This window comes from Lycium ferocissimum, unplaced genomic scaffold (assembly GCF_029784015.1).
Source record: "Lycium ferocissimum isolate CSIRO_LF1 unplaced genomic scaffold, AGI_CSIRO_Lferr_CH_V1 ctg12937, whole genome shotgun sequence".
In the NCBI taxonomy this organism is placed as follows: Eukaryota; Viridiplantae; Streptophyta; class Magnoliopsida; order Solanales; family Solanaceae; genus Lycium; species Lycium ferocissimum.
Window position 1 is genome coordinate 2,126 of NW_026714611.1, and position 23,470 is coordinate 25,595.

The 23,470-nt window shown below is 39.9% G+C and overlaps 1 protein-coding gene across 1 annotated transcript; it reads right to left on the bottom strand.

Annotated features, from left to right (window-relative positions):
• Positions 1-202: 202 nt before the first annotated feature.
• On the bottom strand, positions 203-7,467 carry LOC132042044 (uncharacterized). The gene is given in 12 exon segments (XM_059432677.1): positions 203-619; positions 728-1,063; positions 1,065-1,090; positions 1,192-1,415; positions 1,417-1,829; positions 1,905-2,323; positions 2,326-2,402; positions 2,404-3,647; positions 3,934-4,589; positions 4,779-5,543; positions 5,960-6,790; positions 7,257-7,467. Coding segments are annotated over 12 exon segments (5,619 nt in total).
• Between the last annotated feature and the right edge of the window lie 16,003 nt (positions 7,468-23,470).

The following is a 23,470-nucleotide window of genomic DNA, read 5'->3' on the forward strand; positions in this document are numbered from 1 at the left end:
AGCCTATGTAGGCCGCCTACGTATCCCACCACGGGAATCAGGTCAGGCGTAGTTCATATTACAAGCAAATGGAATTTTAGAAATTTCTATCTTAAAGAGACCAAACCCGATATGGGTTTCCTACATATCCCGCCGAGGAAATGTAGTTTCATTACATAGAAAGACATTACAAAACATTACATATAAAATAAATGAAAAGCTCCTAGACGTAGTATCTCTTGACGGCATCTGCATTGATAGCTTTTGGCCACACTTCGCCATCCATTTCTGCTAAAATTAGTGCTCCTCCAGTTAGTACTCGATGAACCATGTAAGGCCCTTGCCAGTTAGGTGCAAATTTTCCCTTAGCTTCATTTTGGTGTGGGAATATACGCTTCAACACCAATTGTCCCGGTTTGAATTGTCTCGGTCTTACCTTCTTGTTGAAAGCTTTGGCCATTCTATTCTGATAAAGTTGTCCATGACAAACTGCATTCATTCTCTTTTCGTCAATGAGCATCAATTGTTCATATCGATTTTGTATCCATTTGGCATCACTCAACTCAGCTTCTTGGATAATCCTCAAGGATGGTATTTCTACCTCTGCAGGTAACACAGCTTCTGTTCCATAGACCAAAAGATAAGGCGTTGCCCCAGTTGAAGTCCTAACAGTGGTGCGATAACCGAGAAGGGCCAATGGCAATTTTTCGTGCCATTGTCTGTAATTATCAATCATCTTCCGCAATATTCTCTTGATGTTTTTGTTGGCTGCTTCAACTGCTCCATTCATCTGAGGTCGATAAGGGGTGGAATTGCGGTGAGTAATCTTAAATGTTTCGCAAATCTCCCGCATCAGACCACTATTGAGATTAGCTCCATTATCTGTTATAATTGACTCAGGGATTCCGAATCGACAAATGATGTTATTGCGAACAAAGTCTACCACTACCTTCTTCGTCACTGACTTGTACGAAGATGCTTCTACCCATTTTGTGAAATAGTCGATGGCTACCAAAATGAACCTATGTCCATTTGACGCGGCCGGCTCGATAGGACCAATAACATCCATGCCCCAAGCTGCAAATGGCCAAGGAGAACTCGTCACATTTAACTCATTTGGTGGGACGCGAATCAAATCACCATGAATCTGACATTGGTGACATTTTTGCACAAAACGAATGCAATCTGTTTCCATAGTCATCCAGAAATAGCCAGCTCGTAGAATTTTCTTAGCCAGGGTAAAACCATTCATATGAGGTCCGCATGTACCGCCATGCACTTCTTCAATCAACTTGACCGCTTCTTTGGCATCAACACACCTTAGCAATCCTAAATCTGGAGTCCTCCTATAAAGGATTTCTCCATTTAGGAAAAAGTGGTTTGCTAATCTTCGAAGTGTCCTCTTCGAACATTGGTTATGCCTTTCGGATAGTCTCTGCCTTGAGATACTTCTTAATGTCATAGTACCAAGGTTCTCCATCGGGTTCTTCATCTACATGGAAACAATAGGCTTGCGATCTTGCACATTCACCTTGATAGGATCTATGTAATTCTTGTCCGGGTCTTTGAATCATAGAGGACAAGGTTGCCAAAGCATCCGCGAACTCATTTTGAGCCCTTGGGACATGTTTGAATTCCACCTTGATAAATCTCTTACACAAATCTTTCACACAATGCAGGTACGGAAGTATCTTCACGTTCTTAGTGGTCCACTCGCCTTGTACTTGATGAACCAATAAGTCTGAATCACCTATAACCAATAATTCTTGTATGTTCATATCAACAGCCATTCTGAGTCCAAGAATACAAGCCTCATATTCTGCCATATTGTTGGTGCACGGAAACCTGAGCTTTGCTGAAATTGGATAATGCTGGCCTGACTCCGAAACTAAGACTGCTCCAATGCCAACTCCTTTGGAGTTTGCAGCCCCATCAAAGAACATTCTCCACCCTGGATATTCTTCTGAGATATCTTCTCCGACAAACAACACCTCTTCATCGGGGAAATAAGTTTTAAGAGGCATGTATTCTTCATCTACGGGATGTTCAGCAAGATGATCCGCTATTGCCTGCCCTTTGATAGCCTTTTGGGTAACATATACAATATCGAACTCACTTAGCAAAATTTGCCATTTGGCTAACTTCCCGATAGGCATGGGCTTCTGAAAGATATACTTGAGCGGATCCATCCTTGAGATGAGATAAGTAGTATATGCGGACAGGTAATGTCTCAACTTTTGTGCAATCCAAGTCAAAGAACAGCAGGTGCGTTCCAACAAAGTATAACGGGCCTCATAAGGCGTGAACTTCTTGCTCAAATAGTATATTGCTTGCTCCTTCTTTCTGTTTCATCATGTTGTCCCAACACGCATCCAAATGCATTTTCTGACACGGACAAATATAATAACAAAGGTCTTCCGGCACGGAGGCACCAAAACAGGCGGATTAGACAAATACTCCTTGATTTTATCAAAAGCTCGTTGGCAATCTTCCGTCCATTTGGTAGCAGCATCTTTCCTCAATAGCTTGATTATCGGCTCACATATTACTGTCGATTGTGCTATGAACCGGCTAATGTAGTTGAGTCGACCGAGGAAACTCATCACGTCCTTTCGACTCTTTGGGGCGGGCAACTCTTGAATAGCCTTTATCTTTGAAGGATCCAATTCTATGCCCCTCCTGCTCACAATAAAACCTAACAGCTTCCCAGCAGGAACACCAAATGCACACTTTGCGGGATTTAATTTCAAATTATATCGCCTCAACCTTTGTCAAAGAACTTCTTCAAATCCCGGGTGATCCGAACTCTTTCGTGACTTGATGATGATATCATCCACATAGACTTCAATCTCCTTGTGGAACATGTCATGAAAAATAGTAGTCATGGCTCTCATATAGGTGGCACCAGCATTCTTGAGTCCAAAAGGCATCACTCGATAATAGTATACTCCCCAAGGTGTGACGAATGCCGTTTTCTCGGCATCTTCTTCATCCATCAGAATTTGGTGGTATCCTGCGAAGCAATCAACGAATGACTGCAGCTCATGCTTCGCACAGTTATCAATAAGTATGTGAATATTTGGGAGGGGAAAGTCATCTTTCGGGCTAGCCTTGTTGAGATCCCGATAATCCACGCATACCCTAACTTTGCCATCCTTCTTTGGTACAGGCACGATATTGGCTAGCCAAGTGGGATACCTCGCAGCTCGAATAACCTTTGCATCAAATTGCTTGGAGACTTCTTCCTTGACTTTTAAACTCAAATCCGGTTTAATATTTCTTTTCTTTTGTTTCACCGGAGGACAAGATGGATCAATAGGCAACTTATGCGAAACAATGTCCGTGCTTAGACCCGGCATATCATCGTAAGACCAAGCGAACACGTCTATATATTGTCTCAAAAGGTTGATCAATTCTTCCCTTTGTGACGGAGTTAAATGGACACTAATTCTTGTTTCCCTCATCGTTTCTGAATCTCCCAAATTTATGGTCTCTGTTTCATCCAAATTTGGTTTTGGCTTATTCTCAAAATGTTCAAAATCTTTAGTTAACTCTTCAGGTTGCAGGTCCTCTTCATATTCTTCAGAATCTTGTTCGGCATTTAGAATTGGTTCGCTTGTTTCATTACGTGTCAAATTCACAGTATCGGCAGATTTACTAGTTTGATTCTTTGAAAAAGAACAGAGAAATTAATTAAATGAAGACGAAATTAAAATAGAAAATTATAGTTTGGATTTGGCATTTAAGCTTTCAAAAGGTGGAGGCAAAACATAACAAAAGTATAAACACGATTCAGGCCTCAAATTTGAATCGCGTTGTTTCATCAAATACTAATACAAATCATCTACCAAGACTCCCGGAGAATCGGGGGCGGGGTACAAGTCCAATTGTTTAAAGCATCTCCAGAGCTCGCATCCCGGATAGTTGGAGTTTCGGGCAATCATTCAGAATCACATTGCATTCAGCTTCTTCCTCGGCAATGAATAGATTCTTGAGACCTTCCACGAGGTTATCTTCAGCAGCTTCCTCTGGTACTTGGGTGACAGACGCCTTGAAAAATGACTGATTCAGGAGCGGGACAGGCTTTGGCAAGGGAATATCACCTTTCCTTCTGAGACTAGCCAGTGAAATTTCTTCAAGAGTGGGCTCGTATCTAAGACCAAAAGTATCTTTCTGGCCGGGTAATTGAATTGGTTCTACTATTCCATCCAAGTTCACTCCAAGACCCCGACCAGGCTTAAAACCATTCTTCAACATTTCCCAAGCCACCATCATAAGCACACGTGGCAACTTTACCCTTTCAGCTTGAGTAGTACACATGGTTTCCTTAATATGGAAAATAGATCCATCTAGCCTTTCTACACTTTCAATAACAGGAATTGAATTTTCGGGATAAATCGAATTGTTGCCCTCTCCATGGATCACAATTTCTTGATGATTCCAGACAAATTTCAAACTTTGGTGTAGGGTAGAAGGGACTGCACCAGCCATATGGATCCATGGCCTTCCTATCAGCAAATTGTAGCTAGCGGATATATCCATCACTTGGAATTCCACCGTAAACTCCACGGGTCCAATCTCCAATACCAAGTCAATTTCCCCTACGACACCTCTTTGAGCTCCATCAAAACCTTTGACCCTCACGTGACTATCACGAAGTTTTCCGATATCAATTCCTAAAGCTCGGAGAGTAATGATAGGACATATGTTAACTGCTGAACCCCCATCAATCAATACTTTAGCAATGAACTTATCTCTGCATTTGACTGTGATGTTCAATGCCTTGTTGTGCCCCAAACCTTCAGGTGGCAACTCATCGTCATGAAAAGAGACTTTGTGGGCTTCGAGAATTTCTCCAACCATGGCTGAAAATTTCTCGCTAGAGGTCTCAGCTGGAACATAAGCTTCAGTTAATACCTTGACTAGAGCGCTCCTATGGGTTTCAGAACTCATCAACAATGACAATAAAGAAATTTGGGCTGGTGTTTTCTTTAGTTGTTCTACCACAGAATATTCCTTAGTTGGCATCTTCCTCCAGAATTCTTCTACTTCAGCTTCTGTCACAGCTTTCTTTTGGTTGTTTTCCTTACTTGGTGCTCCTCGTGCTACCTCTTCGGGGGCATAACACCGCCCAGATCTTGTCATCCCGGCAGCAACGGTTTCTACAACCACCTTTGCCTTTCCTTTGTTCTTTTCATCAGCCGAGTAATTCCAAGGAACTGCTTTGGTGTTGAAAGAAGGTGCCTGAGCAACTAAGGCTGTGATCTTAGGCCTGGGAGTGAGCACTTCCACTTCAATCGGTGCCCTCACTTGGACTGTAATTACGGGAGCGATAAAGGCTGATGATTCAACCTTTTCCTCTTTTTTGACTGGCACAATAGTCCCTTCCAGGTTACATTCTTCATCAATGGTGATCATGTTCACATTTGCATCACCATGATTGGGCAGAGGATTGTCATTTATATTTGGGGGAGCCCCTTTGAGCTGGATGACTCCTTCTTTGATCAACGCCTCAATTTTATCTTTAAGAGTAAGGCAATTTTCAGTATCATGTCCGGCAACTCCTGAGTGATACGCACAATGTTTAGTCCCATCATACCATCTAGGAAGGGGTTAGGAACTCTTCCTTGAATCGGTTGGAGTATCCCTGCGGTTCTCAATCTTTCATATAATTGGGCTAAGGGTTCGGCTAATGGTGTATAAGTTTTAGTTGGTTTTCTTTCAAAGTTTGGGCGAGGTCTGGGTGTATTTTGTGGATGGTTTTGTGGTTGGTATTGGGGTTGAGGCGAGTAGGTTGGTTGGTATCGTGATGGGCTTTGATAGGCGGGTGCTCGAGGTGGACAATATGTTGGCTGGGTGTGGTAAACAAGGTAGGGAGCGGGTGGAGGCTGGTAATAAGGCTGAGGGGTTTGGGTGTATTGGCTGTAATATGCGGGCTGGGAGGAAGGGTATTGGTAGGTTAACATCTGGTTTGGTCTACGTTCCTGGATGGTCATGACCGCGGACACTCCGTCCTTCTTCTTCTTAACTGCTCCCCCAATTGAATCTGATTGAATTGCCTTGCTTGTTGCTTGCAAGGCTGCCAAATTTGTGATTCTTCCTGTCTTGATACCTTCTTCTATGAAATCTCCCATCCTGATAACTTCAGAAAACTTTTGCCCGATGACACTTATCAACCTTTCGTAGTATGTTGCATCTTTTAGAGATTGTACAAAAAGCGTCGTCATCTCACTTTCCGCCATCGGAGGCTGGACCTTTGCGGCTTCTGCTCTCCACCGCATAGCATACTCTCTGAAAGTTTCTGTTGACTTCCTTTCCAACTTCATCAAATAGAATCTGTCTGGGACAGTTTCAGTGTTAAACCTGAGCCTATCCATGAAATCTTGTGCCATCTCTCCCCAACTACGCCATTTTTGCGGATCTTGGCATGTGTACCAATCAAGTGCTTCTCCTGTTAAGCTCCTTATAAACAGCTTCATCCTAATGGCTTGATCTTTCCCTACTCCAACAAGCTTGTCACAGTATGATCTCAAATGAGCCCGAGGATTTCCTTTTCCATCAAACATATCGAATTTCGGCACCTTATATCCAGCAGGCAACTCAATGTCGGGATGAATACACAGATCCTCGTATTCCAGTCCTTCACATCCTTTGTGGGTTTGGATGCTTCTGAATGCTTCCTTCAGACTACGAATCTCCTTTGCAACGTTCTCTTCCGCTCTTGCCCTAGCTTCCCTTTCCATCTCCTCATAAGGATCAGCCTCTGGTTGCTGCACAGCTTGTAATGTGGTAGTGAAGGGTTGAGCTTCCGCTACATATACCGGTGGCACATCTTTGCGTGTTATGGTTAGCGGTGTGTGCCAAAGGTATGTGTTGGGTTGCTTGGTAGCTTTGGGTAAGTGGGGTAGTTTGGTTGAGTGGGATGTTTTGGATAACTGAAGGCTGAGGAATATATGGGGTGGTGAAGGGTAATGGATTGGCTTGTTGAAAGTTAACTTGTTGTGGGTTGACTGGTTGCGGGTTGGCTTGTTGCGGGTTATTTTGTTGTGGTATGGCTTGTTGTGGGTTATTTTGTTGCGGGAAGGCTTGGTTAGTTGTTTGTGGGGTGGCTTGTTGTGGATTAGATTGTTGAGAGATGGTTTGCTGTGGATTAGTTTGTTGTGGGATGGGAGGCGAATTAGTGGTGTTTGGATTGATTGTGTGAAGCGGAGGGTTTGAGGGAAATGGTTGAGGGGCAGGCGAGTCAACAGGCGAGAAGGATGGTGGGATTGCCGCACTTGTCCTTTGTTCATGAGGAGGAGTGTTGAGGGTAATGGATAGGTTGGTGAGATTTCGCAGTCGCTCAATTTCACTTTGCATGATGGCCATTTGTTGCATTAATTGGGCGATGAGTTCATCACCATTTCTTCCTTCCGAAGCTTCAGGTTCGTCTCTCGGAACGGTGATAAGTCCCAAGCCATTCTGTTCAGATGCCCCTGAATCATTCATGTTGTCGGATGTTCGTGCTTTTGATCTTGTGAAGTACGAGTGATCCGCCAGTTCGCAGTCAACGCGAATCAACCTTTGGGGAAATAATCAAAATAAAAGAAAACCTTCAAAAATGAAGAAAACTGCGTTAGTATAGTGCGAGTAATTGCTATTTGGATAAAATACTGTTAACATAAGCAATTAATATTTGAAAGAAAACACATATCGCATAGCAAACAAACCACATAGCAAAAGAAAAATCATATAGCAAAAGAAAATCATAGCGCGACCTATTATGCATGGGACCTCTTTTGTGCCAGAGGTAGGCCTAGCGAAGGTTTGAAGGATAAAACATGTAATTATATGTCATCCCAACGTGCCATTAATTGAAGACCCCAAAAACATACATTGTTCGAAAATTAAATCCTTAGTACAGAATAATAAAGGAAATTATTACAACAAAAACTTGACTTTCAATGAGCTAATTAAAATGAAGAAGGCCCTTCATCGTTCTTGAGCCTCTTGGTTGCTTGAATTGATTGATCAATCTTCCGGCAGTTCTGGATAAGGTATGACATAGCCAGAACCCCTCCTGTCTTGATATCTTCTTTGATGCAAGTTTCTCCTTGCTGAGCAAGAAGTGTATCTAATTCTTGCATGGTTTGCTCGTAACTAAGTGCCTGTTGCTTCCACTTCTTTGCCTCCCTTTCTTTTTCCTCAAGTTGTGCATAGTGTTCAGCTTCAGAGATGAGATTTTTCTTACGCAGTTGCCGAAGCAAGATGTGTGCTTCTGCTTCTCCATCCTTAATTCGTCCCTTCAAGCTAACTCCGGGTGTGATTGATCCTTCCAAGTTAGCAGCCAACCACTCCAGATAGTTATCATCGCATCCTGCTTGGTATCTGTTAGGCTCAATTGACTCTGCTTTCATAGTCTCCCTTGATTTCCACATGCTTAGAACCTCTTTTGCAAAAGGAATTTTCCCCTCTTTGTAGTCGGCTCGGTAATGATCCATGTCTGCTACTAAGGGTATGGTTTGCTTCCTTCCAGATTGTCTTAGAACTCTCAGCGGGGCATTAGGTTGCAAGCCCCGAAGTCCCATCAAAACTAAAAATGGCACGATCTTCGTGCGAAACACCAGACCTTCAGATGAAAACCAACCGAGCATCCATTGGATTGAATCATCGTTCAAACGGCTAAGAAGTATTACCCACCCCTCTACACAATTTGGCTTTTCAAAAGGTCTATTAGCCAAAATAGCTGTTATAGCCCGTATTTCGTACGTTCGGACGTTGTGAGATAATGGTAAGAAATTAAGGACAAGACCATGTTCTAAAATAAATTCAGTGTCGGAGTCATTGGGAATGTTATTTATGGATATTGGTATTGTGGAAATATTGAGAACGGCTAGGGGCAAGACGAGAAATTCGCAAAATGGGCCGTGAAAATAATGTGGAAGGATGGGGACAAAATGGTAATATTAAGGAAAGTCGAGGGGTAAAATGGTAATTTCACCAAGTTCAAGAAAAAGTCTTGAAAAGGAGCCAAAGCTTATGTGGCAAGACATTTAGTCTTCTTGGATTAAATTTCAAGAAATTTCAAGAAAAGTCTAGAAAAATAAAGAAAAGGAGGAAAAAAAGAAGAAAGATCTAGAGAGGGGGCATGTGCCCCTCACATGCATGCAAATTATATATGTAAATATATATAGGGAAAGATGGACAATTCAACACAAGAAAAGAAACAAGAAAGAAAACAAAAGAAAGATGAAAAAGAGAGAGAGAGGGGTTCGGCCAAGGGCTGGCCGAACAGCCCTTTGAAGGTGACCATGGAAAATTTTTCTCTTCATGTTTTCCTACTAAATGGAAGGTCCTCTATCATATGGAGTAGTTGTTGGAAGAAGGAAACCATTTGTTTAGCAAGAAACAAGGCTTAGCCGTGGGAGGAGTTGAAGGAGAAGGTAAGACTCAAACTTGTTTTCCATATGTTATACATGATTTATGTAGGTTGTGGAGTGTGGAAATGAATGGAAGTCATGAAATTGTGGTGTTGAAAATATAGCCGTGTACATGTTGATTGGCAAAGGCATGATGAACAAATTCTATTTAGTGTTTGATTGATATTGTAATAGATGTTTTGAGCATGTTTTAATGTGTTGAAAGGGATGAAATTCATGAAATGCATGCATGTTGGAGGTGGCCGTGTGTGATGTGTGTGGCCGTGAGTGGGCTGCCATGGTGTAGAAAAATGGATTAATGTTAGTTAGTATTCTAGTGGTTGTTGTGGTGGACTCTATGTAATGAAAATGAAAGTTCGATAACTTATGTTGAAGTTGTAATGGTCATGGGCTGTTTTGGGAGCTAACATAATTTGAATATAGTTCTTTCTTTTGATGAAAATAATGTTGTATGAGTTGTTTGGAATGCTTCTAGATCGTATTTAAATAGCTTCGGAATAATATTTGAATGTATGATCATTGGTGTTAGTTTGAATGCATGAAGTTATTTGAATAAAGGGAATATTGTCGAATTGTGGGAAAAGGGATTGCTAGTGTTAGAATGTGTTTGAAGATGCTATTGTTGGTTTTGTTGTTGATATTGTGGCCGAGTTCCATTCTCGGGTTGTTGTTGTTGAATTGGGCCGAGCCATATTCTCGGGATGGCACATTTACAGGGGAAATGCTGTCAAAATTTCTGTAGACAAATGTGAATTCAAGATTGGACTTCTAAAAGACTCTAATCAAAGTTGGGTAAACAGGACCAAATTGTAGATTTCGGTGGATTTGCAATGCGAATTTGGAGAGGCTGAAGGAGTGGCAAGAGGTATGTAAGACCTTACTTTCTTTCTTTGTCATGTCCTAGACGTATAGGCTTGAGTTCGCGCCTCGGGGACTTCCCTAACTCTAGAAATCCGAGATTGAAAAATAGTTACTATTCATTCAAATGGCATTGAACCAAAAGTGCTTGAATAGTGAAAGAAAGGTCGAAACACCCTAGGACTTGCAAGAATACAACCCGATCACTCTAAGACTTCCATAAGCAACATTATGAAATGTATTATACGTAAATTGTGTACGCCGCCTCATTTGATCCGAGGTAGGCCCACTATTCCCGAATTCCCTCCTATTGTCCCATTAGGCTTATCTCCGTATTAAAGTCAATGGAAGTTCTTGGTTATTATCCCGACTACCAAACGATAACGGTCCTAACTAAACCATTGACCCCAAGGCATGATTTTCCTTCCCGAAAGTTTACAAATGTTTTCCAAAATTTTCATTTTTCTCCAAAAACCAAGTTTTACACTATTGAAAGCCTTAAAGACTAAGACAACGATTATGGTTCTATGATGATAATGATGATGCTAGAGATGAGAAAAAGTATGATGATCGTTTTCCTAAGATTCCAAAGTATACGAAACTTCGTCTTGTGACTCTATTGTACGTTGTTCATGATGTTGCTTTTCATTGGTAGTCTCGCCTTAAAATACTCGTTCCTTCAAGGTGAGACAAAGCGATCCGGTTAATACATAATGTAATCGGAGGTCACCGACCTTACGTCACTCCGATAGACACATGACCTTCCTTGGGCTCTCATGCATGCTTTCGTTTATATGATAATGTATATAATATATATGTTGATGAATGTTTATGTATACATTGTATTTGTGGGGAATGGGGAGGGCAACCGTGTCCACCGATTCAAGCTTATCATCCCGGACGCGGGATGCCGGACGCGGGATAAGGGAGAGCCGTATGCGGCGTCGTTTGTGTGATATATATATATATACTATGATATATCCGGGACAACTTTGTTGGGGAGGGGGTGGGAGAGCCGATGGATTCGGCGTACGTACCGCAAGCAAAAAGTACCGTTTTCTGAAAAGTATCTGTTTTCTATGTATAAGAACAAGAAACACCGTGTTCAGAAAAAGAAAAAGAAAAAGCTAGGCATGCATGGCTTCCGCCCTGAGTGGCATTCACATGTACAGGTTACTCCTCTATTCTATGCTACTGTCTATGTTTCCATACAGTTATTGCTCTGCACAGGTTACTGTTTTACACGTGATATGTTCCATATGTACAGACACAACTTCCCATGATATATCTCGTATGTACAGAATACTCTCTTTACATGATATACTCTACAGCTCTTACTATGTTGTTACTATTCATGTCTTACATACTCAGTACATTGCTCGTACTGACCCCTCTTCTTCGGGGGCTGCGTTTCATGCCGCGCGAGTGCATGACAGTTTGAAGTTAATAAAGAAGATGTTCCAGCCGAAGTTGGCAAGCTCCATTTGGTCCGGAGTGTAGCCGAGTCGAGTACACGTGCGGGATTTCGATACCAGTTAGAGACTTTGCGGAGAGTCATGGGTTTCGGGAGTCGGCCTCCGTAGTATGATACGAGTTGTATACGGTTCCATATTTTATGTGACTTAGAGCAACAGAAAGAATATTTTAGTAAGCTTTGTCATGTATATTAGACTTAGAAAAAAAAAATTACGCTTGGAATAAGAGTCGGAGGGTTCGCTCGCTCCGGTTACGGGGTCGGTGCCCATCACACCGATCAAGATCGGGGTGTGACAAAGTGGTATCGAGAGCAGTCGATCTAAGGGATGTACGCAAAGTCGTGTCCGGTAGAGTTCGTTTATGGGTGTGAAGCCGGCCACATTTATAAACGGGAGGCTGCGGGGCATCTAGGAATTATTGACCTTCTTTTGTCATTAGATCGTGCGATAGAGCCAAGTCATAGGAAACAAGATTCCTTATACTCACCGTTGATTTCCGCAAGCGCCGATGCATTGGCGGAAAAGAGGCGAGGGATGATATGGAAGTCAAAGAGATAAGACCGGATGGATATATTTGTTCCGTTATGTTAAGCCGGGCGCCCGAGGCGAGAAAATAGTCATATACGGGCGAGAAAGTGAGTATCGAGAAGAGAAAAAGGGCAAAATAGTAATTATAAAGAAAAGGACGTGTTACGAAAATGCCTCGGAAGCTGTGAGACTTCGACTAGCCTTTGATCAGGAAATAAAAGGTACACAAGGAAGTAGATGCGAAAATATCAGTGTTAAGGTACCAAATTCCACCAAAGTCTCGGGGTTAAGCGTGCTCAGGTGAGAGCAATTTCAGGATGGGTGACCCCCTGGGAAATAAACTAAAAGTTCTACAAATTGAGATACGGGGAACAAATGAACAAGTTAAGAGTAACCTAAGGAAAACTAGAATATATGGATGGATGGAGACCCCAAGAGGACGCGTAAGACGAGGTGGATTAGTCCGGAAAAGAGATGTGAAGTGTGTCACGGCTCGGGAATTAGGATAGGCTTGAATAGCGTTGGAAAGTACCTTGTGGGTTAGTTGATAGTAAATGTATATATATATACAAAGAGATGAAAATGTGTACCATATTCGGAAAAGAAAGAGAGTGAGTAATGGAAAATAAGGAGATCAGGATGCCGGAAAAAGGTGAAAAGTAAAGAGTTCCCGATATGTGAGGCATAGGATTTGAAGGAAGGCGAGGAATAAGGTATCAACAAAGACTTCATAAAAGGACTATCGGCATATAAGGAGCCCCTTAAAGGGGAGAGACCGAGGAGTTCGATGAAGAATAAGGTAAAGGATAAGGAACGGGCATAAGGGAAAGAGTAGCTATAAAAGGAACCCTCCCCGAGCATTATGACGCTCATAAGGTCGGATTGAACATTCGAGGACGAATGTTCTAAAGGGGGAGAGGATGTTATAGCCCGTATTTCGTACGTTCGGACGTTGTGGGATAATGGTAAGAAATTAAGGACAAGACCATGTTCTAAAATAAATTCAGTGTCGGAGTCGTTGGGAATGTTATTTATGGATATTGGTATTGTGGAAATATTGAGAACGGCTAGGGGCAAGACGAGAAATTCGTAAAATGGGCCGTGAAAATAATGTGGAAGGATGGGGACAAAATGGTAATATTAAGGAAAGTCGAGGGTAAAATGGTAATTTCACCAAGTTCAAGAAAAAGTCTTGAAAAGGAGCCAAAGCTTATGTGGCAAGACATTTAGTCTTCTTGGATTAAATTTCAAGAAATTTCAAGAAAAGTCTAGAAAAATAAAGAAAAGGAGGAAAAAAAAGAAGAAAGATCTAGAGAGGGGGCATGTGCCCCTCACATGCATGCAAATTATATATGTAAATATATATAGGGAAAGATGGACAATTCAACACAAGAAAAGAAACAAGAAAGAAAACAAAAGAAAGATGAAAAAGAGAGAGAGAGGGGTTCGGCCAAGGGCTGGCCGAACAGCCCTTTGAAGGTGACCATGGAAAATTTTTCTCTTCATGTTTTCCTACTAAATGGAAGGTCCTCTATCATATGGAGTAGTTGTTGGAAGAAGGAAACCATTTGTTTAGCAAGAAACAAGGCTTAGCCGTGGGAGGAGTTGAAGGAGAAGGTAAGACTCAAACTTGTTTTCCATATGTTATACATGATTTATGTAGGTTGTGGAGTGTGGAAATGAATGGAAGTCATGAAATTGTGGTGTTGAAAATATAGCCGTGTACATGTTGATTGGCAAAGGCATGATGAACAAATTCTATTTAGTGTTTGATTGATATTGTAATAGATGTTTTGAGCATGTTTTAATGTGTTGAAAGGGATGAAATTCATGAAATGCATGCATGTTGAAGGTGGCCGTGTGTGATGTGTGTGGCCGTGAGTGGGCTGCCATGGTGTAGAAAAATGGATTAATGTTAGTTAGTATTCTAGTTGTTGTTGTGGTGGACTCTATGTAATGAAAATGAAAGTTCGATAACTTATGTTGAAGTTGTAATGGTCATGGGCTGTTTTGGGAGCCAACATAATTTGAATATAGTTCTTTCTTTTGATGAAAATAATGTTGTATGAGTTGTTTGGAATGCTTCTAGATCGTATTTAAATGGCTTCGGAATAATATTTGAATGTATGATCATTGGTGTTAGTTTGAATGCATGAAGTTATTTGAATAAAGGGAATATTGTCGAATTGTGGGAAAAGGGATTGCTAGTGTTAGAATGTGTTTGAAGATGCTATTGTTGGTTTTGTTGTTGATATTGTGGCCGAGTTCCATTCTCGGGTTGTTGTTGTTGAATTGGGCCGAGCCATATTCTCGGGATGGCACATTTACGGGGGGAAATCTTTGTCAAAATTTCGTAGACAAATGTGAATTCAAGATTGGACTTCTAAAAGACTCTAATCAAAGTTGGGTAAACAGGACCAAATTGTAGATTTCGGTGGATTTGCAACGCGAATTTGGAGAGGCTGAAGGAGTGGCAAGAGGTATGTAAGACCTTAATTTCTTTCTTTGGCATGTCCTAGACGTATAGGCTTGAGTTCGCGCCTCGGGGACTTCCCTAACTCTAGAAATCCGAGATTGAAAAATAGTTACTATTCATTCAGTGGCATTGAACCAAAAGTGCTTGAATAGTGAAAGAAAGGTCGAAACACCCTAGGACTTGCAAGAATACAACCGGATCACCCTAAGACTTCCATAAGCAACATTATGAAATGTATTATACGTAAATTGTGTACGTCGCCTCATTTGATCCGAGGTAGGCCCACTATTCCCGAATTCCCTCCTATTGTCCCATTAGGCTTATCTCCGTATTAAAGTCAATGGAAGTTCTTGGTTATTATCCCGACTACCAAACGATAACGGTCCTAACTAAACCATTGACCCCAAGGCATGATTTTCCTTCCCGAAAGTTTACAAATGTTTTCCAAAATTTTCATTTTTCTCCAAAAACCAAGTTTTACACTATTGAAAGCCTTAAAGACTAAGACAACGATTATGGTTCTATGATGATAATGATGATGCTAGAGATGAGAAAAAGTATGATGGCTATGGTTTTTCCTAAGATTCCAAAGTATACGAAATACTATGATGTCTTGTGACTCTATTGTACGTTGTTCATGATGTTGCTTTTCATTGGTAGTCTCGCCTTAAAATACTCGTTCCTTCAAGGTGAGACAAAGCGATCCGGTTAATACGTAATGTAATCGGAGGTCACCGACCTTACGTCACTCCGATAGACACATGACCTTCCTTGGGCTCTCATGCATGCTGTTTATATGATAATGTATATAATATCTGATGTTGATGAATGTTTATGTATACATTGTATTTGTGGGGAATGGGGAGGGCAACTGTGTCCACCTGATTCAGCTGGCTTATCATCCCGGACGCGGGATGCCCGGACGCGGGATATGGGAGAGCCGTACGCGGCGTCTGTTTGTGTGATATATATATATACTATGATATATTTGGGACACTGTTGGGGAGGGGGGGTGGGAGAGCCGATGAATTCGGCGTCCGTACGTAAGCAAAAAGTACCGTTTTCGAAAAGTATCTTTTTTCTATGTATAAGAACAAGAAACACCGTGTTCGAAAAAAAGAAAAAGAAAAAGCTAGGCATGCATGGCTTCCGCCCGAGTGGCACTCACGTATACGGAGTTACTCTCTATTCTATGCTACCTTGTCTATGTTTCCATACGAGTTATTGCTTCCGCACGAATTCTTGTTTTACACGTGATATGTTCCATATGTACGGAACACGACTTCCCATGATATATCTCGTATGTACAGAATACTCTCTTTACATGATATACTCTACAGCTCTTACTATGTTGTTACTATTCATGTCTTACATACTCAGTACATTGCTCGTACTGACCCCTCTTCTTCGGGGGCTGCGTTTCATGCCGCGCAGGTGCACCCAGACAGGTTGAAGTTAATAAAGAAGATGTTCCAGCGAAGTTGGCAAGCTCCATTTGGCCTGGAGTGTAGCCGAGTCAGAGTACACGTGCCAGGATTTCTGATACCAGTTAGAGACTTTGCAGACAGAGTCATGGGTTTCGGGAGTCAGTTTGTAGTATGATACGAGTTGTATACAGTTCCATATTTTATGTGACTTAGGAGCAACAGAAAGAATATTTTAGTAAGCTTTGTCATGTTTATTAGACTTAGAAAAAAAAAATTACGCTTGGAATAAGAGTCAGAGGGTTCGCTCGGCTCCGGTTACGGGGTCGGGTGCCCATCACACCCTGATCAAGATCGGGGTGTGACAATAGCTCCTGGAACATGTCCAAGAATGTGATTTTCTCCCGTCGGCTTTCGAAATGCAAGACTTCTGTCGACCTTTTGGAGATATTCCATTAGCCAAATTTGTAGAAGCAAATTGCATCCCTCAAAATGTTTGTATCCATGCTTGCAATCCCCCAACGCTCGATAGATATCTGCCACGACCATAGGTACCACAGTGTAGTATTTCCCTTCAATTCCACCAAACAGGGCTTCTGTTACAATAATGAGTCGGGTGTGAATATCTCTCGTCGCCCCTTTAGGAAATACCATAGTTCCCAAAAAACATACTGAGAAAGCGAAGCACCATTTTTGTTTCCAAGAATCATACGAGAAAAATTCATCTTGATGATTGGTGAAACTTTCTTTGGTAGCCAAATCTGTGATACAAGTAGTCAAATGGTATCGCAGACCCTTGTAAACATTCTACGCCTTTACCCTTCGCATCCGAAAGCTGTCAACAAATTCTTTTGGGAAGGTTCTTTTGGAATAATCATGCCACAATTCTGCCATTTTTTCTTCTTATGTAATAAAGCTACATTTTCCACGTAGCCACCTATTTCCTCTAACAAAGGAGTCATTTCATTATTGCCGAATCTAAACACGGCCTTCTTCTCATCCCAAAACACAGTTGCCGCCTCGATGATGTCTCTACACGGCTGGATATCCATTAAAGACGGTAAATGCCCCAGTGCTCCACGTACTACCCTCTGTCCGTAGTCTCCCAAATCAATCCACCAGGCTTTTAGTTGAGGAGGGGTGCTCAAAACCATGCCGAACCTTGGGTAAGTGTTGTACTGACTCATGATTACCTGCGTTCACAAATGGTTAGTTTTACCCACTACCCTAAATATCACATGGTCCACATAATGACATGTTTATCCTTCAAACAGAATGCACATAACGTGATAATCATCACTCGGGGTCGTACACCCGCTCGGACATTTGGACGAGGTTGACTAATGGACTTAATACACCATGGGTATTAAGCCGCCTAGGTTTATATGATGCATGTCCCTAAAGAGAGGTTTTGGTTGAGCTCTATCCTAGGCTGACTAAGAGTTGTTTTCCTATGACACAAGGTTCCCCCAAGCGGACAACTTGGGAGTGGAAAGTCTGTGGCCGTCGACTGCACCGCCGATCGACTAAATCCACAAGACCGATCCAATCTAAAGGGTGTTTTAGTAGTGCACGGCCGCGAACCGCGAAACCGCTTGAGTGTGTGAAATTCTGTGAATTTTTCAGGAGTGGAGGAAATGCGAACGGAACACATTATTACATAAAAAGAATGATAATTACAATATCACAAATTGCGCAATTATTACATCATATAAAATTTACATCACCCAAAACAAATTGCACATAAGGAAAACTTAAAAATAACAATCAAACGTCCACAATTTTAATTATACCTAAGTTGCTATGGTTAGAACCTAAATTCCCCAGCGGAGTCGCCAAGCTGTTGTACCCCATTTTAACTGGGTTAAATTAGGTACAACATATTGGAGATTCCTATATGCTTGGTTTTAAGGAGTCGCCACCTAATTAATTTAATGGTGAATTAGGACACCTATTTTATTAACTAAGGTAAAGCCTAACTAAACCTCCGTTAATGGCATGCTTAACTTTCAATTCTGGGTAAGGGTTCTAGTTATCCTAAAGGGAAGGGGTTAGGCATCCTCTAGGATCCGTTAACTACGGTTTACCGGTCAAACTTAGGTTAATTAATTTAGATTAAATATAATGCTCAAATCTTAAGAAAATAAGTTGCAAATGTTATTAAGGTTTTAAAGGAAAATATAATAATGCTATTTAATCTAACTTGTAGAAATTCATAATAGTCCACTTAAAAATAAAACTTATAAATGTTGTTAAGCTTCAAATAATAATATTATTTTAAAAATGAGACTTGCAAAATATAATGATTTGCATATAAATAGAAGTTTTTAAGAGAAAACCTAGCCAATTTAAACTTGGAATAAAATGACATTATATGAGTATAGTGGTGGAGGAAATCTAGACTTGTTATAAATAGAATGCAAAAAGGTTTAAAATAATGTAAATGAAGCTTTAAGATTCAATTGGTTAGATATGCTTACATAATCTAAACTATTTTATAAATAGAATGCAAAAGGTGATGGATTTTCTTTCTCTTTCTTATTAACTTTATTTAACTATGTTTTGGCTAAATATATATATCATCGGATTAATCTAAAACGTTCATGAAATGCCTTTGGGATTAATATTTGCATATTAGGGCGTTTTGAAATTTTAAGGTAGTGAGTATAAATCATAATCCCTTTTAGCTTAAAAATATATAATTATGCCATTTTGTAAATCAATTATTCTAAGAAAGATAAATATTATAGGTATTATAAATAATTTTAACGTAGAATAAAAGAGAATGAAACTTGGAGAATTAATTGTTAGTCTTCCTAACTACCCATCACTAAAACTAAACCTACTAATTCATCTAAGGTTCATCTAAATTAAGAAAATAAAAACAAAATAAAGAGTTAGTCATGAGATACAAATTAAATGCACAAAAAAAAAAAATAGAAGGGCCAATAAGCTAAATGGGCTCAGCCCATTTTTTAGGACTGCTGTTGTTGTTGTTTTTTTTTCCTATTGGGCTTTGACCCAGAACTTCATTTTTCTATTCCCTTGGCTGCGGACAGAACTGGACCGAGGAGGAGTAATGTTTTCGTTGGCCCTTGGCCCAACACCGAATGCGGAAGACGAGTCCCTCGGACTCGTATGCGAAGGTCATGCATAAAAATGAAAGGAAACGGATTAGTATTAAATCAATAAATAAGATTAGACACGCAAAATATAAACTCGAAACAGATTAGTAGATTGTGTACATTATATGCATATTTGTCCTAATCTAAACAAGGGGTTGGAAACCCAACAGAAAGAAACAAGATAGAACAGGAAGGTGAAGTGGTTCTCAAATAAGCAGCCAGGCAGTAACTATATGTTCTCAAGAGTAACATTTTTTATCCTTAAAATGCGATCAACATGCAGCCACAAGGTGCAGCAATTACAGGCCAAATAACAGCAGTGAATTTACTCGAAGTGCAGCAGAAATTGGCTCGATAATGTAGTAGCAATTCAGCTCGCATTAAGGTAGTAGCTATTCACCCAAGTACATCATGTTAAAGAACAACAATTTCAGCAAGCTTAACCAATGATGCATCAGCGAGTTCATCTTATCAAGTGTAACAAGAATTTGTTTTTATCAAATGTGGCATGCAGAGACCCAACGACAAAGAAATTTGCCATATAGAGAAGCAATCTATGGCAGCAACAAGTAGCAACAGAGGGTCTAAAAATGGTCTCACGGGTGCGGCAAATGTTCACAAGTTTTATCCAAGACACAGGGAAATACTTAAAGAGTCATCTAACTGGCCACTTTTGAAAAATAACCAAAATAAATACTGAACCAATTTGGACAGATGATGGACATTTTGAGTCAAGAAACAGTCAAGGAAAGAACTTAAGCCAGTGAACTCTCGGACCAATACTTGATACACGACAAGGAATATAAAAGATGAAGTTAATATTAACTAATGAAAGGAAGCCGCTAATATTTACAAAAAAAAAGCTCGATCATTTGCAAAAGATGTTTAGTAAAACAGAGATGATTAGGACTTGACTCACAAAAACAATTACCATTTAACTTAGAGCAAAATTTTAGAAACAACACTTACTTGGCTAAGGAGGAGGGAATCTTTGGGAGTAGGCTCAACCAAGATAAAACAACAGTTACATTCTAACCGAAAAGAAAAATCAGTGACAAGGATGAGTCATATGGAAATGCGAAAATGCTATGCGTCTCATGCTCGAATTGAAGTTTAAACAGGAAATTAAACACCTAAACTTACAAGCGACCAACCATGCTACAATTACTAGCAGATTCTTAACAAGCAACATAAACTGGAATCAAATACGTGTTAAAGTGAAAACAGGGCTGGACATTTTCAAGATCAGTTGGGTGTTGCTGAATCTTAAAGAGGCAGTATTTTTCAAGTTTAATGGCATTTTATATCATCAATGGCATAACATTACAGAGGCAGCACTGAGATTAAGCAAAACTATCACAAGATGACATCGCAAAGACTTAACAATGCACAATAAGGAGCAAAAGGGAACACTAATGGCCATGAAACAGGTATTAAAACAGCTCACGACTTTCTTGAGACTCAGTAAATCCAACAACAAGGTCCCAAAAGCGAACTAAATAGCTAGTACTACTATGTTCAACCAATATCATACCTTTTAGATCATGGGACTACATTTCTCATCGTGAATGCCCAACAACTTTATCATTTATTCCTCCACGACAGGACAGCGGTCAGGGCCAAGTTAACACACACTTAGCACAAAATTCAGAACCACGATGTATTGCAACTATCCATTTCCTACTAACTTAATCCACATAAAACAAACAGATCGCACACAGAGCACACACAGAGCTTGCTTTGAACAAATTAACCCAGGTTAATCTTCATATACATATGCTTGTCTGATTAAGCCGTTCATACTCTTGAATAAACAAACTGAAATTAGTTAATATAAAACATGTTGTGCCATACATACTAATCAAACTAATCACTCAGCATGCCTTAGCCGACAAACTAATTAACCTTCAAATCATCTAAACAGTAAGTGATACAACTAAACTAAACTGAACTGTCTGAACATGCTATGAATATCTATTACAGGGGCATAGCAAAATTCAACTAAACCACAGTAGGCGTATAAACACTTCGACAGATGTTAAGTATTTATATGCCTAATGGATTAAACCACCCAGCCTGCTAATAACCCAAAAATAAGCTAAGTAACACATATTTGGATCAAATAAGACACAAAAGCAAATCGGGAAATTGAAGAGAATGACTGAAAGGAGGGAAAATCACCTTCTTCGGGTGCAGTGAAACTGGGTGCGGGGTCTTTGATCTACGCTCGAACGACGACAATGCCAAGCTTCACACACTCGGATTTAATATCTCGGTTGAGATCCAAAATGAAAATGAAGGTATAGTAAAAAAGAAATATATTTGATAGGATGTTAACAACAATTTCAAGGGTGTTCCTAGCTGACCAAAAAAACCTCCTCTCGAAGGACGGAAGAAGCAAGTATTTATAGGAAAGTTCTAGGGTTTTGGGGTTCAAAATTGGGCGGGATTTCATCAGATTTCGAACTCATGGTCAAAGAAAACCCGTTGAACTCGAACGTTGGGCTTTGGAGGTATGTGACCTTCACGTGATTTGGTCAAATTATTGCCCGAAATGGTGAGACCTTCACTGGAATGGGAGGTTTGTCACACCTTGAAACACGAAAATATGAAGGTGAGATAGAGATGCGTTCAGAGAAGTACCTTTCGCACAAAAATGGCGAAAATAAAGTCTTCTTTAGGCTGGAGGAGTTTGGCCATTTCTGAAAGAGGGAATGAGAGACAGAGGTGAAAGAGGCGCCTCTGCTCTTTCACCCCAAAGAACCCTAGCTGAAAATGAAAAAGAAAGGTGGGCCGCCAGGTATATTCTTTATTGGGCTGATGATGGGTCGGTCGTTGGGGCCTGAAAAAAATGGGCTGCCCCTTTTAAATTCGTGGGCCTCAATTCTTATGGGCTGAATGAATATAATACCATGTAGGGAATATATATACATGTGACTCTAATAATAATTTAACCTTTAGAATTAATAAGGTGTAATTTAATAAAATATAAGTAAGTAATAAATGAGGTTTGAAAGTAAGTAAATGCTATTGTCCAATTGTATAAAGTAAATGCGATGCGTTTTATGTAAGACGGAAAAAAAATGTTAAAAGGGACTATTGCGATTATAATATTAGGTGCACGCAGTATGATGAAAATAATAATAATAATAATAATAATAATAATAATAATAATAATAATAATAACCGTAATAAATAATGATAATAACAATAATGATAGTGATCATAATAATAATAATAATAATAATAATAATAATAATAATAATAATAATAATAATAAGATGGTGATTATAATAATATTAATAACTATAATATTAAGTGCTCGCGGCATGATAAAATAACAATAATAGTAATAATAAATAATAATAATAATAATAATAATAAATATAATATTAATAACAATAAAAATAATAATAATGATAATAATATTAATAATAACAATAATAGTAATAATAATAATAGAAAGCAAATAATTGTGGTAAAGTGTGCATAACTATTTGGAAAATAATATTTTGAAAAAGAGGGCGGGACAAAATCGGGTGTCAACAACTTGTCCCTCTTTGACCGGTAATGATGAAAAGAATTTTCGGACAAAGACGTTGACTTAGTAGCCTATTTTGTCCCGACTAAAAAAAATTCGGAAAACCATAAGGATAAAGAAAATTTGAAAGAATTGCGGCCGAACTCCGGTCTCCGTGTTGCCTACATATCTCGGGTTGCACGAGAATCAGGCTGTGTGTAGTTCTAGGATAACTCCGACACCTACGAATAACAGGTCACGATTGGCACGAATCTTTGAAAAATTTTGTCCCAGTGTCGAATTATGGTGACACTGGGTATTATGACTATGATCCCGCGCGAATTCGATGATCGGGTTATGGATGGGAACGGAATATTTTGGGGGTAATTCTATTCATAAGTTCCGAGCATGTATTATGATTCTTATTCACTTCTTGACATTAGAATTTTTAAAATAGTCAAGCTACTGCCCTCGAGCTTTCTATATGATCGGATAGTAAAAGATTCATGAAAGTTTCTATTCCTGAAAAAATCTATAATGACTAATGAACATAACTTTTATAAGCTGTCTCGTATTAATTTGATACATGGCTATGATCCCGGAGGCTTTATTTTGATATAGTTCATAAGGATATTCAAAGAGTACTGAGTATGACTATTATCCCGA